This window comes from Labrus mixtus, chromosome 8 (assembly GCF_963584025.1).
Source record: "Labrus mixtus chromosome 8, fLabMix1.1, whole genome shotgun sequence".
NCBI classification, from domain to species: Eukaryota; Metazoa; Chordata; class Actinopteri; order Labriformes; family Labridae; genus Labrus; species Labrus mixtus.
In genome coordinates, this window is record NC_083619.1 from 12,417,912 (window position 1) to 12,438,949 (window position 21,038).

Consider the following 21,038-nt stretch of genomic DNA (forward strand, 5'->3'; position numbering starts at 1 on the left):
GTAGCTTAGCGGTTCTCTTAAGTTGTTACATCAATGTTGCTCAATAGATGCACCCAATACTTAACATTTAAACATCTAATTTATAACCCCTCCTCATCCCTTACCAACACACCTACACGTATATCATATTTGCATGTCAAGTGACTAGAAGGTTAGTTCTGAGTTGGATATGTTTCTCTGATATACTCTTGCTATAATAGTCTTTCTTTGGCTTACTGATGTTTGAAACCCACTGAAAATTAACTTTTGTTTCACCCTCATGGCTGTAATGTTTTCTTTACCTGCCCAATGATTGATGTTAAAAAAAAATATTTTCTCACAAAGATTCTCCTGTTGGTAATACTGTCAAATTAAAGTTTGATTCTTTTTTTTCTCCTTCAGCAGGATTTTACTGCTGTGTTTTTCTCTTTTCAGTCATCGTGCAGAATGATTGGCAGACGGAGTCATTTTTGTATGTAATAACACTGACACGAGGACAGAACAGAAGTACTTATCTAATGATGACACCCTTTTTTATTGCAGCTCTAGTCCTAAATGTTCTGTAGCATGACTCTCACAAAGTCTTTTTAGGTCACGACTTTTCCCTCGGGGACGATATTTCAGTAAGCCTTAAAACTGGCAGCGCATAGCAGACCTATACGATCCAGTTTGCAGTATGCACACACGCAGGCTGACACAGTTTCTCTGCCTCACTGCATCGTGCAGCTGTAGCGGTTGTTAGGGGAACTTGTAGCCAGCAGGTGGTACTCTACTGTCGGCTTTGTCCGACTGTTGAACACGAGTAGCCGGCTGGGTGAGAACAACAGATCTCTGACCACCAGGCAGGACGAGGTCATAACAAAGAGATAAAGGAAATATAAAGCGTCGGCTTCTTTTTCTCGGATGCTGGACACACACTGGACAGCGCTCACTTCAGTCCCCGAGGTCAGCAGAGCAGCCTCCACCGGGCTGTGACTCTCCGGGCTCCGCACAGGTGATCGTTGGTAAGGACAGCACCGCACCGGACCGGACCGGACCCGGGCGGACTCTTTAGAGGCTGCTTGCAGCAGGCTGTCTCGGCACCTTGCAGTGTCACCTCCCCACCTGGAGAGTTTAACCATCAGGAGTAAAGCATCTGTACGCTCCGACAGGAAGACAAGGGAGGAGAGCAACAGCAGCTACAGCGCCGAGTAACAGTTCAAACTCACAAAGGGTTCACACCGACATGGGGTAAGTGTGGCTGCCTGGCTGTGATATTAGATTTTACTTTAGGTAAAAGTCCAATTTAACTGCTTAATCCAGAAACAATTTCTTGTTGGGTTTGTACACTGCTACAACAACGCTGTCTCCTCTTCTTGTAGAAGAAGAGCTACAGTCATCTTGTAAGATGTATCCTCACCACAGAGAAAGGTAAGAACATGTGGAGTCATGAGTAGCCTCTTGTTCATTTTTCATAAGGAGTTTCGTTTCTTTAACATGTGACATATTCTGTTAAAGCTATTTTTCTCTAGTAAAGACAACAAATAGAAGAAAACTTGAAACCCGGGAGAATTAAAAAAAAAAAAAAGTCCAATAATTATGAGATGAAATTCAAAATAATACAGTCACACTCAAGATGCAAGTCAGGGATTGGTCAGATCTATCACACAAAGTCATCTCATGACTTGGACTTTATATAGCCTATCGTACATGTAGCCTACCGTGGGATAGTTTATCAGCAAGGCTAGGTTTTTATTCTAATAATTTATTTATTAATTTCACTGACAGAAGTTGGCTTAGATTATGACCACTCTTAAATGCTTTCAGTAAAACATATGGAAAAGTCTGTCTTTGCTAAAGGAGCGTTAGGTTATTTTTTACAAAGCATATCTGGAATCATGTAGTTTGGTTCAGCAGGAGCGTTTCAGTCTTGATAAATCTGTGAAATGAAGGCAATATTCTTCTGTTATGTTTGTCTTGTGTTTGTGGCCCGGCAGAGTCTCACATTATTTGACCCATATTTCTCAGTAATGACTCTGCTTAGGATGCTTTTACTGCAGTTACAATTACAAAAGGACCCAGGAGCCTTATTAAAGAGGACAACAGCAGGCAGACATGAAACTATTCATTTCTTTTCAATGATTGTTCAAACTTTTATCAGACTTGTTAATTGCAATAATAACAAAGGGGAAATTAGATATTTCTGACCAAGGTTTCATTGCATTCATTCAGAGAACTGTCTCTCTAATGTGGAACATCTGTTGATTTAGATCCAGAGGCACACAGGAGAAACTCAGTGAAGCAGATTGTGGATGCTGTTAGATTGTGGTAAGAATTAGTGAGGTTATCCGTTGCGAGGTGCAACCAAGACCTCCATCCAATAACTTCCAGGCGTCATAATGCGTGGAGCCCCCCCCCCCCCCCCCATTAAGCCCTGTAGGCCACATCCATCTGCTGTGGATGAAGGTTAGCTGAACATCCTTCAGAAGAGGGACCAGCATACATGAATATACATGCGTTTTTCTCACTGCCAGCGTGTCTCAGCATCAGTTTTTACACACAGAAATACCTTAATATTGTCTTAAACACACACACCTACTTGTTCTTAAATACTTGTGAGGATCCTCATTGACATAATGCATTCCTCAGTTCCTCAACCACACACACACACACACACAGCCACACATAGATGCTTGTAGCCACCGCTCCTTTGTTCAAAGATGTAGGCTACTTTGTGTTTCAAATCCTGTACTTTGTCATTTACTTTACTGCAGCTGGCTTACAAAATATAAACTTTGCAAACAGTATGGATACTTCGATGACTCACATCATTAGACATTGCACCTTGACCATTAACACATACATGACAATACACCCGTTGCAGTCTGTGTTGCAGCCATTGTGGGCCAGAACAGTTAAGAAAATATGGTTTATATTCTGTAAAATGCAACCAGATGTAAAAAAAATAAAAATAAAAAATGATGTATTTGTCATACATGTATTGGGACATACTAACTAATTTTTTGGCAAACTAAATAGCATGAAAGTGGGTTTTGAAAAACACATGACGCAACCAGGCCATTGCAAGCTGCAGTTTTTTCAGACTAGCTGTGAAGCTGACCACTTAGTTCTGGTGCATCAGATACAACACACAGTTACTAAACCTCAGGCAAGGTCATACAGTCACAGGTTTACTTTAAAATGGAAACCCTTCACTGCTCTCTGGGACTGCTTGATGAAGAGGGTGATGACTTTTTTATATATAATGGGTAGTTCAACTTCATGTGTCTGACTTCTTCAATTGCAGTATTGGCCATCAATGTGAGAGATGCTCAAATAATTGGCATTATTACAAATGTAGCTGGAATCAAAACTTTCTTTTTTAAGTAAGTGCATGACACACTAATCATTCATATTTTTCAAGCGATATTTTAGCACCTTAACCATCTAACACTTTTGTTGCTCTTCATATTTAGTAGTAAACTAGATATCTTAAGGTTTTTTGAAGGGCTGGTCGAGCAAGTGAAGCAATCTTTAGACAGCACCTTGTTGTTGGAGGTCGTGATCAGATATTATATTTAGTCTGAGCAAATAAAAAGTCATAAAGAAAATAAAAAGTACAGCTATTGATGACGAGATAGTTATTTGCAGCTCAACTTATGTCTCTTAATGCAATGCATGTATAGTTATATATTCGTCCCATTACATTAACATGACCTCATACTGTACAAGTAAAGCTCTAGAGATCTACAACAATGGCTATCCAATACATTTAAAGAATGTTTTTTGCATAAATGTTATTATTTTTTGGTAAATCTCAAAACTTTATTAATCATGAAGTGGTTTATTTAAAAGAAAAACTTACACTCATACAGTGAAAACATGGCGCACAACTCATTGAGTGGCTGCGGAGGGAGTTGTGATAAAGTACCCTGTTAATGTCATCTTAGGGTTTTGATGTCGGCTTCAAACGGTTGATAGAAAACCTTGTTTGAACCCAGGGTCATGGAGTTTATAAGAGGAGGGGATTAAGGTCAAGAAAGAGGCTGTTGAATGATACCATGGGAACTGTAGGAAATTCAAAGATTGACTTGAAATTGTGAGTTAACGTCAGGATATCTCAACCCCTGCTGCTTCAAATAGATAACACATTTTTTAGGACTCATTTGGGTGTTACAATCTCAAACATTTTTACAGATATTAGACTGTTGAAGCATTTTTTGTAAGAAAAGATGACTGCCACTGATTTGGAATTCTCTGAATCAGAGGACACCCTTCCAATTGGATGTTTGGTTTCCTCATATCCTGGCAGCGTTATGCTCCATCAGAGGCTTTGTTTGGTCGTAGGCCTAATGACAATTAATGACATTTAGAAATTGAAAATGAACTGAGACTAAATGTGTTAAATGAGTGCTGTTTTAAAGAAAGGTTTAGGTGGCTTTAAGTTCCTTCTAATGGCCTACGGTAGGACTTGTATATCACCTTGCAATCTTCTTTAATAGCATCACAAACTAGTCAAATTCCTACATAAGCTGAGGATAGCTAGATGACCAAAACTCCTCATCAGAATCTTATGAGAGCTGAGTACACATCATTAGAAAGCCAGAGCACATATCTCACTTCCAGCTAGACTCCTGTCCTCAGAAAGTGTATCAGTGTTTGCAGCATGAGATCCAATGACAACAGGGAGGATTACTGTGAAATGAGAAGCAGAATTACAGCCCGGGTTATTATCAGACTGGAGAAGGTCAGCCGTCTAAATGCCACTGTTCATATCAACGTCTTTACAGACTGTCCTTGAAACCCAGTGTATGTAGAAATCCATATAATGTTTCTTTTCTACGATAAAACAGAGAGACCATTACTGGATCTGTGTGTCACTAATGGGGTCAGACATAAACGGACAATGACTGGCCAAAATGAAATAAATCTATGGGGGACTGTCGCTGCAATTTACAATACTGCGCGGAAGAACTGTCCCAGTTTTTACCTTTAACTCGGCTGCTCTTTTTTAACATTCTTTTAATGATGAGGAGATGGTCAGCTTAGCAAAAGACTGATGAACAGAAAGATCTTTTTGTTATACTTTTTATTATCTAATCAGTGTTGGAATTGACTGTAGCCTACTGAGAAAGACATTGCCACTGGGTGTATCGGTCAGCCATGATTTACTGTAAAGACATTTCATAGAGAAAATGTTCCCAGTGAACACCTCAGTCCTGTTTCTGGAGCACCCTGTGTGCCACATTTGATATGATATTTGGGATGAACAGTGACAAGTCTTAAGATATCTTTCAGAAAGATTATTGAGCCATCTCATCGATATTGATCTCTGACCTTGTAAGTGATTTATTCTTTGTTGAGTCAGTCAGGCTGTTAGCATTGTTAGCGGTTTGGCTTTTAGGGACTTATCAGGGCTTCAAGTTAAGCTTGCATTTAGAAATATAAAGATTCAGGACAAGACTTGCTTTACTGTGAGTTGCCGTTTTTTGCAGTTCAACTACTAGCTTAAGAAGTGAGATGGGGTTAGCAGCACTTGTATGCAGCTGTTTGTTTCGGGGATTGCATAAAGGTAGAGTGAGTTCAGCTTGTTTTGTTGTCCACACTGTTTTCCTGCATTCAGCCAATTCCCCCAATACATTGGTCGACCGTGCTACCCGAGGTGACCTCTAGTGCTACCAGAAGGTCAACATTTTTGATTTGTCTTTGACCAAATATTCACAAAATATTACCATTAGCTTCAGATGTATTTTGATTTTAGTGCTGATCACTTAATGCTGTCAGAATTCACCCAATGGTGAAATTGGTTGATGTACCTCATACATACGGACATATGAGTATTGTCAGTGTGAGCAGACTAGCATGCTGATTTAAGCATTGACCTCATAGCAACACTACAGCCTCAGAGGGTTGCTAGCCTCGCCGTAGAGTTGAGTTTTTCCTCTGAAATATGTTTGAATAAGAACTATTACTAAGGAGAAACCTCAGTTTAATGGGATACAAAGTGTCCACAGAAAATTGTTTGTAGAGTGACGATGTTTAGTTTTATATATATACTGTATATTTTTAACTGTATTTGGTTTTCTACCAAAGCCTGAGAGCCCACAAGGCTATAAACCCACTAACTGGACACGAGCTATTGGAAAAGTAGAGTGGGGAAAGTCCTTTAGCAGTCCTGTCATCCGTACCGCATGACAGTGGCTAAACCAACTTCACACCACGGTGACTTTGTTGCTATGATATATTTACCTTGTATCCAGGATACAAGTGTGCAAATACTGGCAGGATCAGGCCAGAGGGCGGAGAGGGTTCAGAGAGTTTTTAGTCAACATCGTTTGCCAGCAAAATCACAGCCCTGTATGGCTGCTGACTGTGTGACGCAGGAAGAAGTGAGGGAGAAAGCCAAAGGATGATTCAAACATCTGTTCCCTAGATGGCAGAGTGAGAAATTAATGGTTTCCTTTTAGAGCAAATGAGGGTCACAGCTGAGTGACAATGGGGGACTTTTTATGCTCAGATCATAAAGGGAAACATTTAGTCTTGTATTGGTTTCTCTTCAATGAAAGATAACTAAGTTTCTTCTAAACCACTGTTGGTGGACCAGAAGTCTGAGACAGGGTTAACTCTTAGATTAACTTTAGAAAGTAAGGCAATCTTCCTGCACTGTCTCAACTCAACATACTGTGTTTCCTCCTCCAGGGAGCAGCCAATCTTTAGCGCTCGTGCCCATGTTTTCCAGATCGACCCCGCCACCAAGAGGAACTGGATCCCAGCCAGCAAACATGCCGTCACTGTGTCCTTTTTCTATGATGCTAATCGTAATGTGTACCGCATCATCAGTGTCGGTGGGACGAAGGTGAGGGTGAGGATCAAAAGAGGATGTATTGCATCTGATTGTTCTCTGTTGTTCCACTTCATGTATCAAACAAAGCCACAGAAGGAGTCAACAATAAAACAACCAGAGCATGTTTTTCTCAGGCTCGTGGATTTAGATTATGAGGAAGAGACCACATCCATCAGTGGAGAGGGGGAGGGGGCAGGGGGTCTACTTGATCTCCTCTTAGCACCTCTGGTCTGACCCACATTTCTGCGTCCCAGAAGGCTGTGCGAGGTGGCAGTTGGTCAGTCGGCAGCCCGATCCTGCCATGGCTGGTGTCCGGCTCCCGACTAATCATCACTACTGCTTTCACCGTCCAACATGTTATGTCAAACATGTAGATGCAGGAATGCAGAACTCGGAGTTCATGTACTCATTTGTTGGACGGGAGAAAAGGTCCAAAAAGCTTCCTGCTAAGCTGCCTTTGCCCCACAATGCCGGGATTTAAAATCGGTTGCATTATTGTAAAGCCGGAGATGACGTAAAAAGGTTTATAAATAGGTCTGGTCTAATATTTCTTTTCTCATATTCTCAGGGTGAAAGATGTGGTTCTGTCTAAGAGGGGTTATAAACCTTGTGTATGTCCTGTGTTTTTCTGTCTTCAATTTTTTTTACGCCCCAGTCTTTGAGATTACTATGATTTAAATCAGTCTCGGCTGGGATTTTTACTTTGAACAATAAGCACTGATGATGTGCTTTTTGACCATGTTCAAAAAAATATAATTTTCGAAGCAACAAAACTGCCTCAAGAGAAAGAGTGACTGAAAATAGCTGATTTAAAAACAAAACAAAAAAAAAAAGCTTAGTAAAAGCTTAAAAAATGTAAAAAAAAATAAAAAAAATAGATTCTCAGAAAAGATTTAAAAAGTCGAGTTATCAAGGCTTGGCAACATTTATGTAAGATCTGTTTAAAAAAACACACAAAGAAAGAAAGAAATAAAAACACACCCTTAAAAAATAAATAATGTAACCTCTTAAGAGTGGTTTTGATATTTACTGCTGCAAACAACTGCAGGATCAAATCCAACATTTGAGCAAAATGCAAATATTCATACACAATGTTTTAAAAAAATATTGTTGATTCATAATAAATATGAATAGGTTTAAAGGTTTATTTTGGGGCTTTTTATGCCTTGATTTAGAGATCAGAACCCTGGGCCCCCCGTCTGTTAATGGGCCGTGTACACCACATTCAGCGACATTTCAAGGTTACTGAGCAATTTAAACTCATTTCTGATGCCGGTCCTCTATTCTGCTTATGGGGTAGCTGGCAGGTAGGTAAACTGGTATATAACTTATTTTCAACATTAAGATGAGTTTACTTAAAGCGAGGGTTTCTCCTTTTTTTTAAATAAGTCGCATAAGGCAAGGCAAGTAAAATTATATCGCACTTTGCAAAAAGGCAATTCAAAGTGCTTCACACAAGACATCAAAAGCATCAAGACAAAAGAAAAAGAAACATTAAATAAAGACACTTAGAAATCAGTAAACCATTAACTATCACAGAAGATTAAATATATCAAAGTATGTAAAAATATAGAAATATAACATTAAGCAAAAATAAGAAATTCAAGGACAAAATATAATACTAAGATCTTTGCAAGGAAAATGAACCAGTGTAACAGACTAACCCTTGTGATGATGTCATTGACTCAGATCACCTTTACAAACTGTTGTTGTTAAGAAGACATAGGCACATAGGAAGGTGATACAAAATAGCTCATGGAGGACTAATCTTTTAATGCGATTAGTTTGGTCTGGATTTTTGGATCAGCTTCTTAACCGCATTTCACTCAATTTTCTGCATTGTTAAAATGACACACACACCAGCCTGAAGGTAGATAAGCTTTGTTATCTCTGAATTTGCAGGCGATCATCAACTGCAGTGTTACACCCAGCATGACGTTTACCAAGACGTCTCAGAAGTTTGGACAGTGGGCAGACAGTAGAGCCAACACTGTGTATGGTCTTGGTTTTGCTACAGAGCAACAGCTGCATCAGGTAAACTAACCAAGTCTACTAACGCTTAAGCACCTGTAAACTCTTTAAGATATCTTATCAAAACTTCTCACTTATTGTACATCAATGTAGACTTTTAACACTGCATTATTCACCTGAAACATTTCATCCCTTGTCCTCCTTAAAAAAAAGTTTGCAGAGAAGTTTAAGGAGGTGAAAGATGCTGCTCGCCTGGCAAGAGAAAAGTCGCAGGATAAAGAACTGGCCAACACAGCGCTAACCATAGCTGCTCCTCAGGTGAGATTTAGAGGAAAATGTGTCAAGAAAGTGTAGATGCAAAAATAACAAAATACTTTCAGGAAGGACAGACAAATGTCCAGTGATGCATTTATGGCATTTTAGGAATGAGGAGAGAGACTGTGAGCACAGGACAAGGTTAGTTGAACTCACCTGTGTCTTTGCAGCAGCTCAGCTATTAGACAGGGCCGCTGTGATTAAATCAAAGGAGGGATGAAAAGAGAGAAAAGAAAGGCAAAAGAAAGAGGAGCTGGGTCACTCGTCTCGGAGGGAAGAGAAGAGAGGAAAAGTAGGACGGTGGTAAATTTATCCTGTGATGCTCAGCTCAGCAGTGAACCACATCCACATTTTCTACCTCCTCCTATGGAGTTGTGTCTGACTTTGATTCTGTAATGATGAAAATGCAGTCAGCTCAGGGATTTTTGTGACCAATAGAGAATAATTACCCATCGGTTACATCTGCTTGGCCATGAGGAACATGCCCATTTCCTTTTTAATTCCACGGCTGAACAGATTCCAAGTGATGTCACTCACTCCACGTCTTTATCGATTTAATGAACACATCGGAGGAGCCAAAGCTCCAGAAAATTGCCAACTGCGTCAATAAATTGTACTTGATTCCTGCTAAGTAGTGCTGTGCTGCATAACTGATCACCCAGCTAAGAGTCCTGGTGATATTTTTGGAAATGTCCTCATGTATAAGAAGCATTGTGATGACATGTGTCTTTGTCTGTTTTGTTTCACCTCATGGATTTCCTCTGTAGTTCTCACAGGTGAGTCTTTTCTTGTTTTTTATTTTCTTTTTTTCTGAGAGCAACCCATGTATTATTTTGTACCCCAAAACACAAACTATCTCAGAGAGCAATTTGTGTGCAAACACATGCTGAAAATCTTTCATTTCCTTCTTACATGGGCACTAAAGTTTGAACCTGTTTATATCTGCTTTGATGGGCGGTACTCTTATTCTACCAGACCAAAACAGACATCACATTTTAGATTATTGTGGATCCCAGGGAGAATAGCTGATCTCTAGGATACAACTCACATCAACATGAGTCTGATCATTATTTTTCTCTCTGCAACAATTCTTTTTGTGTTTTTGAATTAAAAAGCAGCCTTTTTCTGGACTCTAAAGTGAATGGGATCTTATTCCTCTAAATCAAGCTCGAATGTTGAGTTGCAGTGTGTGTTGTTAGGAGAGTCCATTTACTGATGTGTTTCTCAGGACCTCTCGGATGAACTCCAGTCTCCACCTGTGATGTGTGTGAACGGACCAGAAGATAAGCTGTTCCGCAGCCAGAGCGCCGACATCACGCTTTCCTCTGAGAAGGAGCGCATTAAAAAGATGCTCTCTGAAGGGTAACTGAGTTATGCACAAACACACACATACACGCACACACACACACATACATACATACACACACACACATACATACACACACACACCCCAAAATGGTAATTGAAAAGACTGAACAATTTCTTCTCCTTTCTTTTTCCAAGTTCAATCTCACCTTCTGTTCAAAGAGACAGTTTGATAAGAATCCCTTTGTGTTCTGTGGAGGTGTGAAGAATAGGTTTCAAATTAATGTTTGTGTGTCCACCTTCTCTTTAAAATTCCTGCATTGTACACTCCAGGTTTCTCTCTTTTCTGCTCCGCTGGACACAAACTTGATGACTCATTTGAAACACAATGAAACATTGCAAAGTTCATGTAATCCAGTGCAAACGAACATGTATTGATCTGAGCTTACATGTTGAGCATAGGGTTATGTTTTACCACCGTGCAGTATTATTGACCACACTCAGTTCATATACTTAATAATAACAGGTAGTTACGACCGAGTATTCTGATTGGACGAGAGGCATTCCATGAGTGTTGTTATAGATAGAGTACAACATCACTGGGAGTTGTAGCCTACAATGTTCATCACTCCGGGTGAGCCAGGTGTTCTGCAGAGTGACAGAGTTTGTCCTGATTCAATCCAACTGGAATCTCCGAATCACAAAACAACTCACTGCATGATACATTAAAGAGTACTAAACTAACTAAACCTAAATTGAGTAAAGCAGCTGGTCTGTGGTAACCATGGACACAAAGTTGAAAGAGGGCAGGAGAATGTTTGGGTTGCTTGGCAACAGGTCAGTTTCAGTTAAAATGTGGAACTTGTTGAATTGGGGCAAAAGATTATAATTTGTTGTTGTTGTTTTTTGCTGTTTAATCTGTGTGCTGTTCGTATAACTATTGTCTGAAACAATACAATATTTGAGCTCAAAATGTAACTACTTCATATAAGCACAGCTTTGATCATCTTCAGCACAGTGGCCTCGGGCCTATGAACGAATCACAGCAGTGCTGACATTCAGTACAATATTACTCCCTCTCTTGTCATACGCACACACACATGCTGGATGCACATTTGCATGTCATAGGGTGCTGCAGTGTTTACCTTTATTTAAAGTCTGCATATCTGGGTGTCTGTCTAGTGGACCATTCAAATAGTAGCCTGACAAAAGTGCGTCTTAAAAGGTCCATTGGTATTTCATCACAACATTTTTGGAGTTGTGGGAGCTTTTGACCATATCTCATGAAGTCCATTAGTGGACAGGCTTGTTATCAGGTTATGTTAGGATTTTCAGTGATGATAAAAGGTTTGAACCAACGCCATGAAAGTTGAGCAAACTCACATTACCTTCAAAGATCTGAAAAACATTCAGTTTATCAAACCATGTATTTAAATAATAAGTATTACATTTAAAAAAAAAATGAATTACAAGTATTTTAATTGTGTAATGTCACCAAAGAATTAAGTCTAAATTGTGGGAACTAATTGTGTAGACGAGGCTGAAGAGAGCGATGTCAATCTCATGTCTGCTGTAGATCAAGAGGCCACCAGGAGCAGCTGGTTAGCTAAGCTTAGCATCAAGACTAGAAAGCAGCATACAGCTGGCATGGCTCTTTCCTAAATCCAGCTATCAGCAGTTCTTATACTCAGCAGTGCACACTGTACGTCTTGAAAAATTAATTAATAGGAAAGAAGAGAGCTTAGATTGACATTTTGTGGTATTCAAATATGCTGCTGGTTTTGACATGGCCTTTATGCTTACCTTTAGTTTCTCACAGTTGGTGCAGGCTTATGTTTTTCTAGACTGTTCACAAAAAGAGTGTTCTTGTCACCACATAGATTACACCTTTAAAAAAATCCAATGTCCACGATGGACCCAACCATCAGGACAGTTAGTGGTAAATAAAAATATTAACAACTGAGTTACCTAAACTAACACATAAGTTCAACTGTCTGTCAGCCAGTATCGTCAGTCTCTTATTGTCTCTTCTAATAACTGCTGATCTGATGCTGTGAAATGCATGCAGAAGAATACAGAGCTGTGGTGTGGTTCACGACATAGTGCTGAGGGAAGGTTTGAAGAATATCCCAAAATACAGCGTAAACTTAAACTGAAATGTTTTTTTATATGTAGGACTTTCAAAAGTGTTTACAGAACACAGTACTCATGACCCCGCTCTCGTGATACTGTTGATGAGTACCTCATACAACCCCACTTAAAAAAAACACAACTATCCCCTTAAGTAAGAATAATACTAATATGTACAACATTGTTACAAAAATGTAAGTTTGTACCAGTTGGCTTCCTAACTAACAAATCATCCTTGTGGTGATCTTTTGATTTTGGGACATAGTACCTGTAAATCTAACACTAGCTAAGCTTCATGAGGCTGCTACACATTTCATTTAACACAGGTTATTGATTGCCCTCCAGCAGGTAATCCATTCACTTTCACAGGGTTCACTGAGTATTAACATGGTTTTTATTTGTTGGGTTCATTACATTTTGCCATCATTCAATTTGTTAAGCTTTTTTTGAAAATGAAGAGGTCATTGATGAGGTGTTGCCTCATAACTAACATCAAATTAAGCCACATTCAGTCCTTTGAGCCTTTATATCCTGCAGTCCCATTGCTATGACAGAAAGCTGCTGCTAAATGGTTACCATGGTAAACTGTTGCCATGGAACAACCTTAAGCTGTCTGGATGTTTAAGAAACATTGTGAAGAGATGAGGCTGGATGATCTTTTCTGCAGATCATCACCAAACAGAAATAGATAATATTGACTGATTTCACATGTTTATTTTGTAATTTGTGGAATCAGGTGACATGCAGGTGCAACCAAAGCCTCATTTACTTGTGAGTGTGTAAACACTGAATGTATTTTCAGACTAAATACATTGTAGGCCATATACTGTACCAGGTAAGATTCAGATTCAGCCACAAAGATGATGTTTTATGAAGGGAAAGAGCGTTATGAATAATATATGAAAACTCCACTTAATAATGCCAAAGTTGAATGAAAATCAGCACTGTAACTTGTATTTGAGTAAATAATAGTTTGAACATGTACTAACATTTTCTCAACAAGTTGTTTGATGATCAGATACAAGACCTCCAGGTGTGTAGGATATTTGTTGGAACAGCTTGGTCTTGTTGTTTGCGCTCTTGGCGTGTTAATAAGTTTACCTTTGCTTTGTAATAAATCTCTGAGATGACCTTCAGTCTGGGCAGTATGTGTTGTGCAGCAGGCTGAAGTCCTTGCTATAGCCCTACAGCCCTTAGTGTCTCACCGTTGCTGTTAACCAGGCCAAACATGTTTCATCATCTGTGGAGTAAGATGTGGTTTTACATGAACTCTGTTGCAGATGAAAATTAGCGTTGAGCTAACTCTGGCACAGTTCATCACATTGTTACACACATGTTTAATATTGTAAATGGTCAAGGCAGCAGAAAGAAAAAAGACTGTGATATCAAAGGCCAAATTTAAAGGTCAAATATTATGCAAAAACCAAAGCTTTACCATGTTTTTCAAACACTAATATGGCCTGTCTATAAACCCCCCATGAGAAAAGTCCATCCTGTCCTTCTTTTGCCTGCTCCACTTTTCAGAAAATGTGTGTTCAAACAGGCCGTTTGGAGATTTTCCCTTCATGACATCACATAGGGCAGTAACCCCTCCCCCAGGTGGGTGACACTCCCACAGCCAGGTGTTAGCTCTGCTCTCTGAGTCCCTTCTAGAGAGGGGCGTGGTTGAACAGTCTGTTCTGAAATAGAGGGGTTTATATGCATGCTTTAATAAGAGTGGATTTTTAAAGAAAGAAACTTCACAGACATGTTTTGGGAACCTCTGAGACTAATTTAAACTGGTTTAAAAGGAGGATAATATGTGACCTTTAAGGGAAGCATTTACATCAGTATGCTATTACTTGTAGCTCGATAGGAACCACCACTTTTACTTTGTAATATTCAGACTGTCAAACTTTTGTTTGTTTTTTAAGATTTATATCTGGGCTTTATAAGAGAGACAGGACAGTGGATAGAGTCAGAAATCAGGGAGAGAGAGAGAGATGAACGACATGCGGCAAAGGAGTCACAGGTCTGAATTTGAATCGGGCTGTCTGCTTTGAGGACTCTAGCCTCTGTACGTGGGGCACTCAAACTAACCACAGGCCACCGACGCCTTTGCTGTATCTAATTTAGCACAGATCATGACTGATGTCATCATTCTCTCTGCTTTGTCTTCAAATTCTTCTGATTGAAACATTAATACAATATTTGTATTTGTCATTAGGCAATACCATGTTTTGGTATAAAACATAAAATATACTGTAAAGTGTGTTAATTCAACTGTTTAACAAAAAACACTTGCATTATAATTTAGCAGTTGAATCTATACTTGAAACACATCTCCGCTGAATGTCCATGTAATAACTGTTCTGGAGCTTTTCTAACTTATCAAATATTCATCAGTTCATGTAGTTTGTCAAGTTATGGTTAAAACGAATGTTTTAGTTTACTTCTTTTTCTGACATTCTCATTGTTGGCCTCAACTTTCTTACCTGATTATACTTAATAATCATTCTGTGCTTACTACACATAACATAAATAAAGAGTCCTTCCTTGGTTAAGTTGTGTTTGTGTCTTTCAGATCTATTTGTGAGATGAACCTGGAGGCAGAGCTCTTCACTCTGCAGGACAGTAACTCCAAACTGGTGGCAGCTCTGCATGAGGCTAACGCTAACGTGGAGCAGTGGAAGAAACAGCTGACAGCCTATCAGGAGGAGACGGAGAGACTCCGAGACCAGGTGAGACTCAGATGAGACTCAGATGGGTTTAGCCTGACACTCAGGTACAAAGGACATGAAGGGGCTTTATTTCATGGTGCTTACATTTAACATGTAAAGGACCTAATTTCATTAAAACTCCAATCAACACATATCTGAGAACAACACACTAAAATAATCTAGAAGATTATGTTACATTCCTGTATTTGTCCAAATCCCTCATTTCAAGTTAAACATCAGCAGCTGATTCTTATTGTCCTCCTGAAACACTCGTACTACTAAATATAAGAGTAATTAGATACATCATCTTGAAGAAGAAAAATGATGCTTTACTCTGAAAAAATAAATAAATAGACTATATGTCTGAAGTGTCATTAAAATGAAAACAGTAGTTTAGAGCTTCTTTTTGTCAGAACAGCAGAATGAAGTTGACATTTTCAATGATTAAAATACCATTTGAATCATTTTGTAGAGATTTATTTTCTGTTGGCTATCTAAAAGCGTATCTAATAAGTACCAAGTTATCATAGATATTAGGTAATATTCTTAATCAAACATTATTTCAAGATATTTTTTTGTTGAACAGAAAAGAACGGGGAGATTTATTTTCTCTCCAGGATTATTTTCATTGTCCTACATAAAAAGCTTTCCTGGGAGTCCTGGCCAAGATGGCACCCACGAAAAAACCTTCCATATGAAAGAATTAACAAAATAATTAAGAAAACAAGTTATTATCATATATCACATCAAACATGAAATTAACATTATATAGTAACACTTCGTGCATCCACAGGTTAAATATAAAACTTTTTCTTAATTATCTTCAATGTAACAAAGTAAACATTTTAACATGTCTGCAAATTTAAGGTAAGCCAAACTTAGGTTTTTACAAATCCAAATCTATACCAGTTTATTTTACTGATATGATCCATTTTGACTGGTATGAAGTGATATGAGAAGACCTGAACTTTGAACTCCACATGTCCTACTAGTCTGTCTAAAACTAGTCAGAAACAGGTGACCTGTCCAGGAAGCAAAGTTTTATTTTTTTTAAATTCTCTGCCTCTGATTGGCTTACAGTGAATATCTTTGATTAACTAATATTACTGGCTGAACCTTACCAACTCCAGCAATCAAAGTAATGATCTCTTGCCAATCAGAGGAGAAATAGTGGGTAATATTCATGAGTCTTCACTATGGTAGGATTCATAATTTTGCATCCAGCATGTAACCTGCCTCAAACTCCTACTGCACTAGATTATCAGTGAAGATGGATGAATTATCTGTTACATGACAAGCTTATTTGGGAAGACGTCAAATCTATATATCTATGTGTTACAGAGTCATCTTTACTTTGTTTCTAGTGACACAGTTGATTTTTGACAGACGTGACACAAATACAAAGTTACATCAACCTAAAAGACCTTCATGCATCATTGAGTCAAACATTAACGAGTAGTTCTCTAAAAGTGTGTTGGTCTTCTTGTGCAGCCACATTCTGATTGTTTGTTGTACCCTGCAGAGGAGAAGCGGATGATTAAGGTCACAACTTATTATCAATTCTTGAGCTGTCAAGCTATGACGAGCAGATTGTTTTGTTTTTTTTATCTCAATCAAGGTGACGAAACCCTGCCGGTTACAGGACAGTCTTTCTCTGTTGAAAGTCACGCTGCTTTTTTTTTGCTCAGCAGTTTGTATAAAAAAGCACATATTAAGACAACAACAGTTTCAACTCCTCAGCCGTCCTCAGATTTTAACGTTTTGGAGCCATGGAAGAATAGAATAGAGAGAAAGTATAACAAAACTGAATGAAGTTTGCTTAGAAGAGAAGCTTAACAGGGTCATTTATTGACACCGTTATAAAATCTGACTCAGAAGGGCTTACGTGTTTGACACACCTGTTTTTGAGTTTAACAACACATCCTCATGAGGACACACAGAAAAGGAATGTATTCCTCCAATAAAAATAAAATGACTGTATCAATCAGGAATCTAGTAAGTGCTTTTTTACAAGCTATAATAAAAATGCCACACATGTATTCATCATGTTAGAATAATGTGGTCAATATCAGACTAGGTCAGTGAAGGCCTCATGAAACTTTACCAAAAGAGGTCTTCACACTGGAAACTACCAAATTATATGACGGTGTTTAGCATCCAACACTTTGCCTCAGTCTCCAGCAAAATGTGCTTTCTGCTTTAGCGTAACAAAGTTGAACTAACTAACAATGAGAGTTGATGCTTTTTAATGGAGTTAACAAACACACGCTTTGATTGGCTTGTTGTTTTCAGATGCTTTATGTCCTTCAATTTAAAAAAAGTACTTAAAAAGGAAATAAAAATAATAACTTTATTTATATAAAAAGATAAAATAAAGATATAGCAGAGTCGATCTTAATAAAAAGATCAGTCTTTAATTTCTTTCCTTCATAACATCCAGGAAGAGGCTTTTCTCGGATTTAGGACCATGATAACTAGAACAAAAGTAGATAGGATACTTTTTCGTTATTGTATACATGAAAATTTCATTGGTGACGATTAGCTCAGCAGCATAGTCTGTAGTAGTTATAAAAATATGGAACATAATTGAGCCCCTACACCTTGCTCATGCCAATGTCACAGTTTGGTGTAAATACGCAGAGCCTCAGGAGGGTTTTACACTTGAGTAAGCTCTCAGGTTCCAGAGGCTGCAGAGGCCTCTGGTCCTCACCCTCTGTTGTCACTCATCAATAAAAGGCATTTGCTGTTGGCTGATTCCTCCGGGAGCCACCTCGCCTCGGGCTGACAATTACAAACCTCCCTGATTCCACGCTTTAATACCTTGATCCCATTCCATTATAGCCCGGCCTTACAGTATTGATCTCTGCTTTTTAACTCTCCACTACTCATCTGGTATTAAGAAGCACTTTTCACAGTTTTGGTCCACATCTCAAAAAATGTATAAAAGTCTCTATTTCCTTTGGACTGAGTGTGTCCCCTCTATCTGAGGAAGGGGACCAGGTGGTTGAAAATGGTTCACGTCTCTCGGGTGGAGTGAGAGGGAGAGGGGTTTGTAGGACAGCTATATCCTACTTTCATTGCCCCAGTTAGAAAGAAATGAAAAATCACCAGAGGGAGCTGGCATCCACTAGTTTCTGCCTATTTTTTCTGTGCTTCTTCTGTTCTACTGTTCCTCAAAGTCTCAACCATACATGGTTTGAAATAAACCAGCCTGTCACAGACTGACCCAGGAGCATTTTTAAAGGTGTCCTTTTTTCTGATTCATGGGGCAGACATGACAACGCAGAGAGCACCTCAGTCCTGTTTACCTGAGAGTGACGACATGACCTGCTTATGTGCTTGTTCATCACTCTGAAGATGATGTTATACTATGTTTTCATTTGTAGTTACAGTTCAGAAAAAAAACATGCAGATACAATTCAAATAAGCTGTGTTTAGCTGAGGGCCTTTAATGGAGAGATAGTAGAGTGGGGAATGACATGCAGGAAAGGAGCCACAGGCGGGATGCGAACCTGGGCCGCCTGCTTGGAAGACTACAGCCTAACCACTAACCACTGTGCCACCAGCGCCCCGTGTTATTGTAGCTTTTTAAAGCAACTTTAATCCATAGTCCAAATGATTTGATTGTGTACACATGCTTACTCGAAGCAGCGGGAGCAAATCGGGGGTTAAGTGTCTTGTCACATCGGACATGTTGCTGCAGGAGCAGAGGATCAAACCCCCAACCTTCCGGTTAACAGACGACCGACTTTACCAACTAAGCCACAACTGCCCCTGATGCTGAAGATACTTTATGGGCACCCCAGTTCAAAAAAGGACATGGGGGGTTATCTGTTAATTATATGATAGGTATTCATGACTGATAGTGTCATTTGTAAAGGTACTGAATTATGTGGGGATGTCAGAGACCCCCATAAGTGGAAAATGTTTTAATTCAGTGTGTGTGTGTGTGTGTGTGTGTGTGTGTGTGTGTGTTTGTGTTTGTGTGTGTGTTGTAAGGTGGCTGAATTAGAGGCCCATGGAGGCCACGGCCCTAGTGACCTTCTGAAGGATGAGCTGACTCAGTCCCTGGAGGAGTTGGAGTCCCTGCTGAAGGCCAAAGATGAGGTAGGTACTTGTTGTACCAGTTTTCAATTAGCTGGTGTTAAAGTAGGGAAAGCTGCAATAGTCTATGGTTTAATGTGACCCTTCATGATAAAAAATGGATCCACTCAAACTCAAGTGAAGCTTTCATTCTCTTTCAGGAAATCCATATTTTGCAGAACAAGAAAGCAGAGTACCACGACATGGAGCACGATAGAGATGAGGCCATCCGCAGATTACGGGTTAAAGATAGATTATTCAACAACATCAAAATTATGGAACCTTTTTGAAGAAATAGAAGTATCAGTTTAAGTGTTTCTAATTTTCCTGTCCTCCTCTTCTCCACAGGAGATGGAGATGCGTAACTCAGAGTTGGAGCGCCGAATCCAGAACTCAGAGCAGAACCTGAATAACTCTTTGGAGGACCGGGATCGCATGGACTCTGAAATCCAGAGGGCCATTGAAATTCTGGACATCAAGATCTTTGACCTCAATGACCTCCGCCAGAGTCTGGTCAAACTCATAGATAAATAAGACACATGGAGGAAACCTGACTCAAGAGACAGAGACATACTGATGACAGGGTTAGTCAAGATGGTGCTGGTCCCTGTCCTCTTCAAGCACAAGAGCCACCTCTGCAGGCTGTGGGAAGGTGTCCCACTGTGCTGTTCTCAGCAAGGTGTTGGCATAAGCAGCATACACATGCTTGTCCAGTCTAATGTAACGCTTCATGATGCTTTAAAGGGTAATGTTCAATGCAATAAACCAACTCTAAGGTAAGTGCTTCACAGTGCTAGGCAGTAGTAAGGGTGCTTGTAGTATTTCATAGGTATGACTTTTGTACACAAAATAACAATGCAGAGTCAATATTACTGATAAGAGGCCTTGTTTATTTTTTATTCAACCGACAGGTACACATCATTACAACAAAATGAGTCAAAGCTAACAGGAATATTAACAAAATATTCAGAGAACAGTGAAACAAATAAAACTCTGCACAAGACAAACTTACAGCCTGCATACAATCACTTTGAAAAAGCTATAATTATAAATTTAACACAAACAGTGTTTCATAGTTCACTCCGGCATGGACATGGCTTAAAACATAAGATCTGAGTATTTACAATAATATTAGAAAAATATATAAAAAAGTGTTGAGTCATTAATAATGCCCTCATCACATCTGTACTAACACTAGTAGGAAACATTTAAATTAAGATAAGTTGCTGTAACCTGTATGTAAACCTACGTAGATAAGATACATCAAGTAATGACACTTAGAATAAATAAGTCTTTTGACATGACATAGATAAGTAATGTTCAAAGTTATGAAGTGAATAAGTCATCACTTAGTGTTACAGATAAGTTGTATTGAAGTCTTGGTGATCACCACTGATTTAAGAACTTACGATTCATTTAAGGAAGTCACACATTTCTGCCTTCTGTCATTTCTCAGCACGTTACCTTTAGCTGTGGACAATATGCCAAACGCCTTCAGAACCTGTTACCATGCTGACTGTATTATTTAAAGGAGTATATGACGCTGTATTTATTTATGTTCCGAGCCTTATTGTTGAGCCTTGGTTGTTGATCTTCGTGTCAGCTCTGTGTCAAAAAAAATCTTTGAGCTGTCGTCACAATTGGTTGGAAATAAAAACAAATGCAGTCACTCATGGGTGTGTTTTTCATTCTAATATTTTTCTGTCTTTTTTCTCTTTGCTATCTCAGTGTTT

At 39.0% G+C, this 21,038-nt stretch overlaps 1 protein-coding gene across 4 annotated transcripts; it reads left to right on the forward strand.

Annotated features, from left to right (window-relative positions):
• Positions 1-524: 524 nt before the first annotated feature.
• On the forward strand, positions 525-20,978 carry LOC132978968 (homer protein homolog 3-like). Of its 4 annotated transcripts, none has more exons than XM_061044370.1 (10): positions 525-1,209; positions 1,341-1,389; positions 6,658-6,820; positions 8,705-8,836; positions 8,987-9,091; positions 10,317-10,450; positions 15,087-15,243; positions 19,222-19,329; positions 19,467-19,547; positions 19,654-20,978. In XM_061044370.1, exons 2-10 carry the CDS (start codon positions 1,367-1,369, stop codon positions 19,837-19,839), a joined length of 1,089 nt encoding a protein of 362 aa, XP_060900353.1. In that variant the 5' UTR covers positions 525-1,209; positions 1,341-1,366; the 3' UTR covers positions 19,840-20,978. The 4 variants fall into 4 exon arrangements, with proteins under 4 accessions (XP_060900353.1, XP_060900355.1, XP_060900354.1 ...); XM_061044372.1 differs by having other exon boundaries at positions 10,338-10,450; XM_061044371.1 differs by having other exon boundaries at positions 6,658-6,814.
• The last annotated feature ends 60 nt before the right edge of the window (positions 20,979-21,038 follow it).

Bases quoted from the DNA above. Each gene is read 5' to 3' on its own strand.
- LOC132978968 (XM_061044370.1), top strand. From the start codon at position 1,367: ATGTATCCTCACCACAGAGAAAG. The intron at 10,451-15,086 runs GTAACTGAGTTA...TGTGTCTTTCAG, and splicing joins AAAAAGATGCTCTCTGAAGG to ATCTATTTGTGAGATGAACC. The intron at 19,548-19,653 runs GTTAAAGATAGA...TCTTCTCCACAG, and splicing joins AGGCCATCCGCAGATTACGG to GAGATGGAGATGCGTAACTC.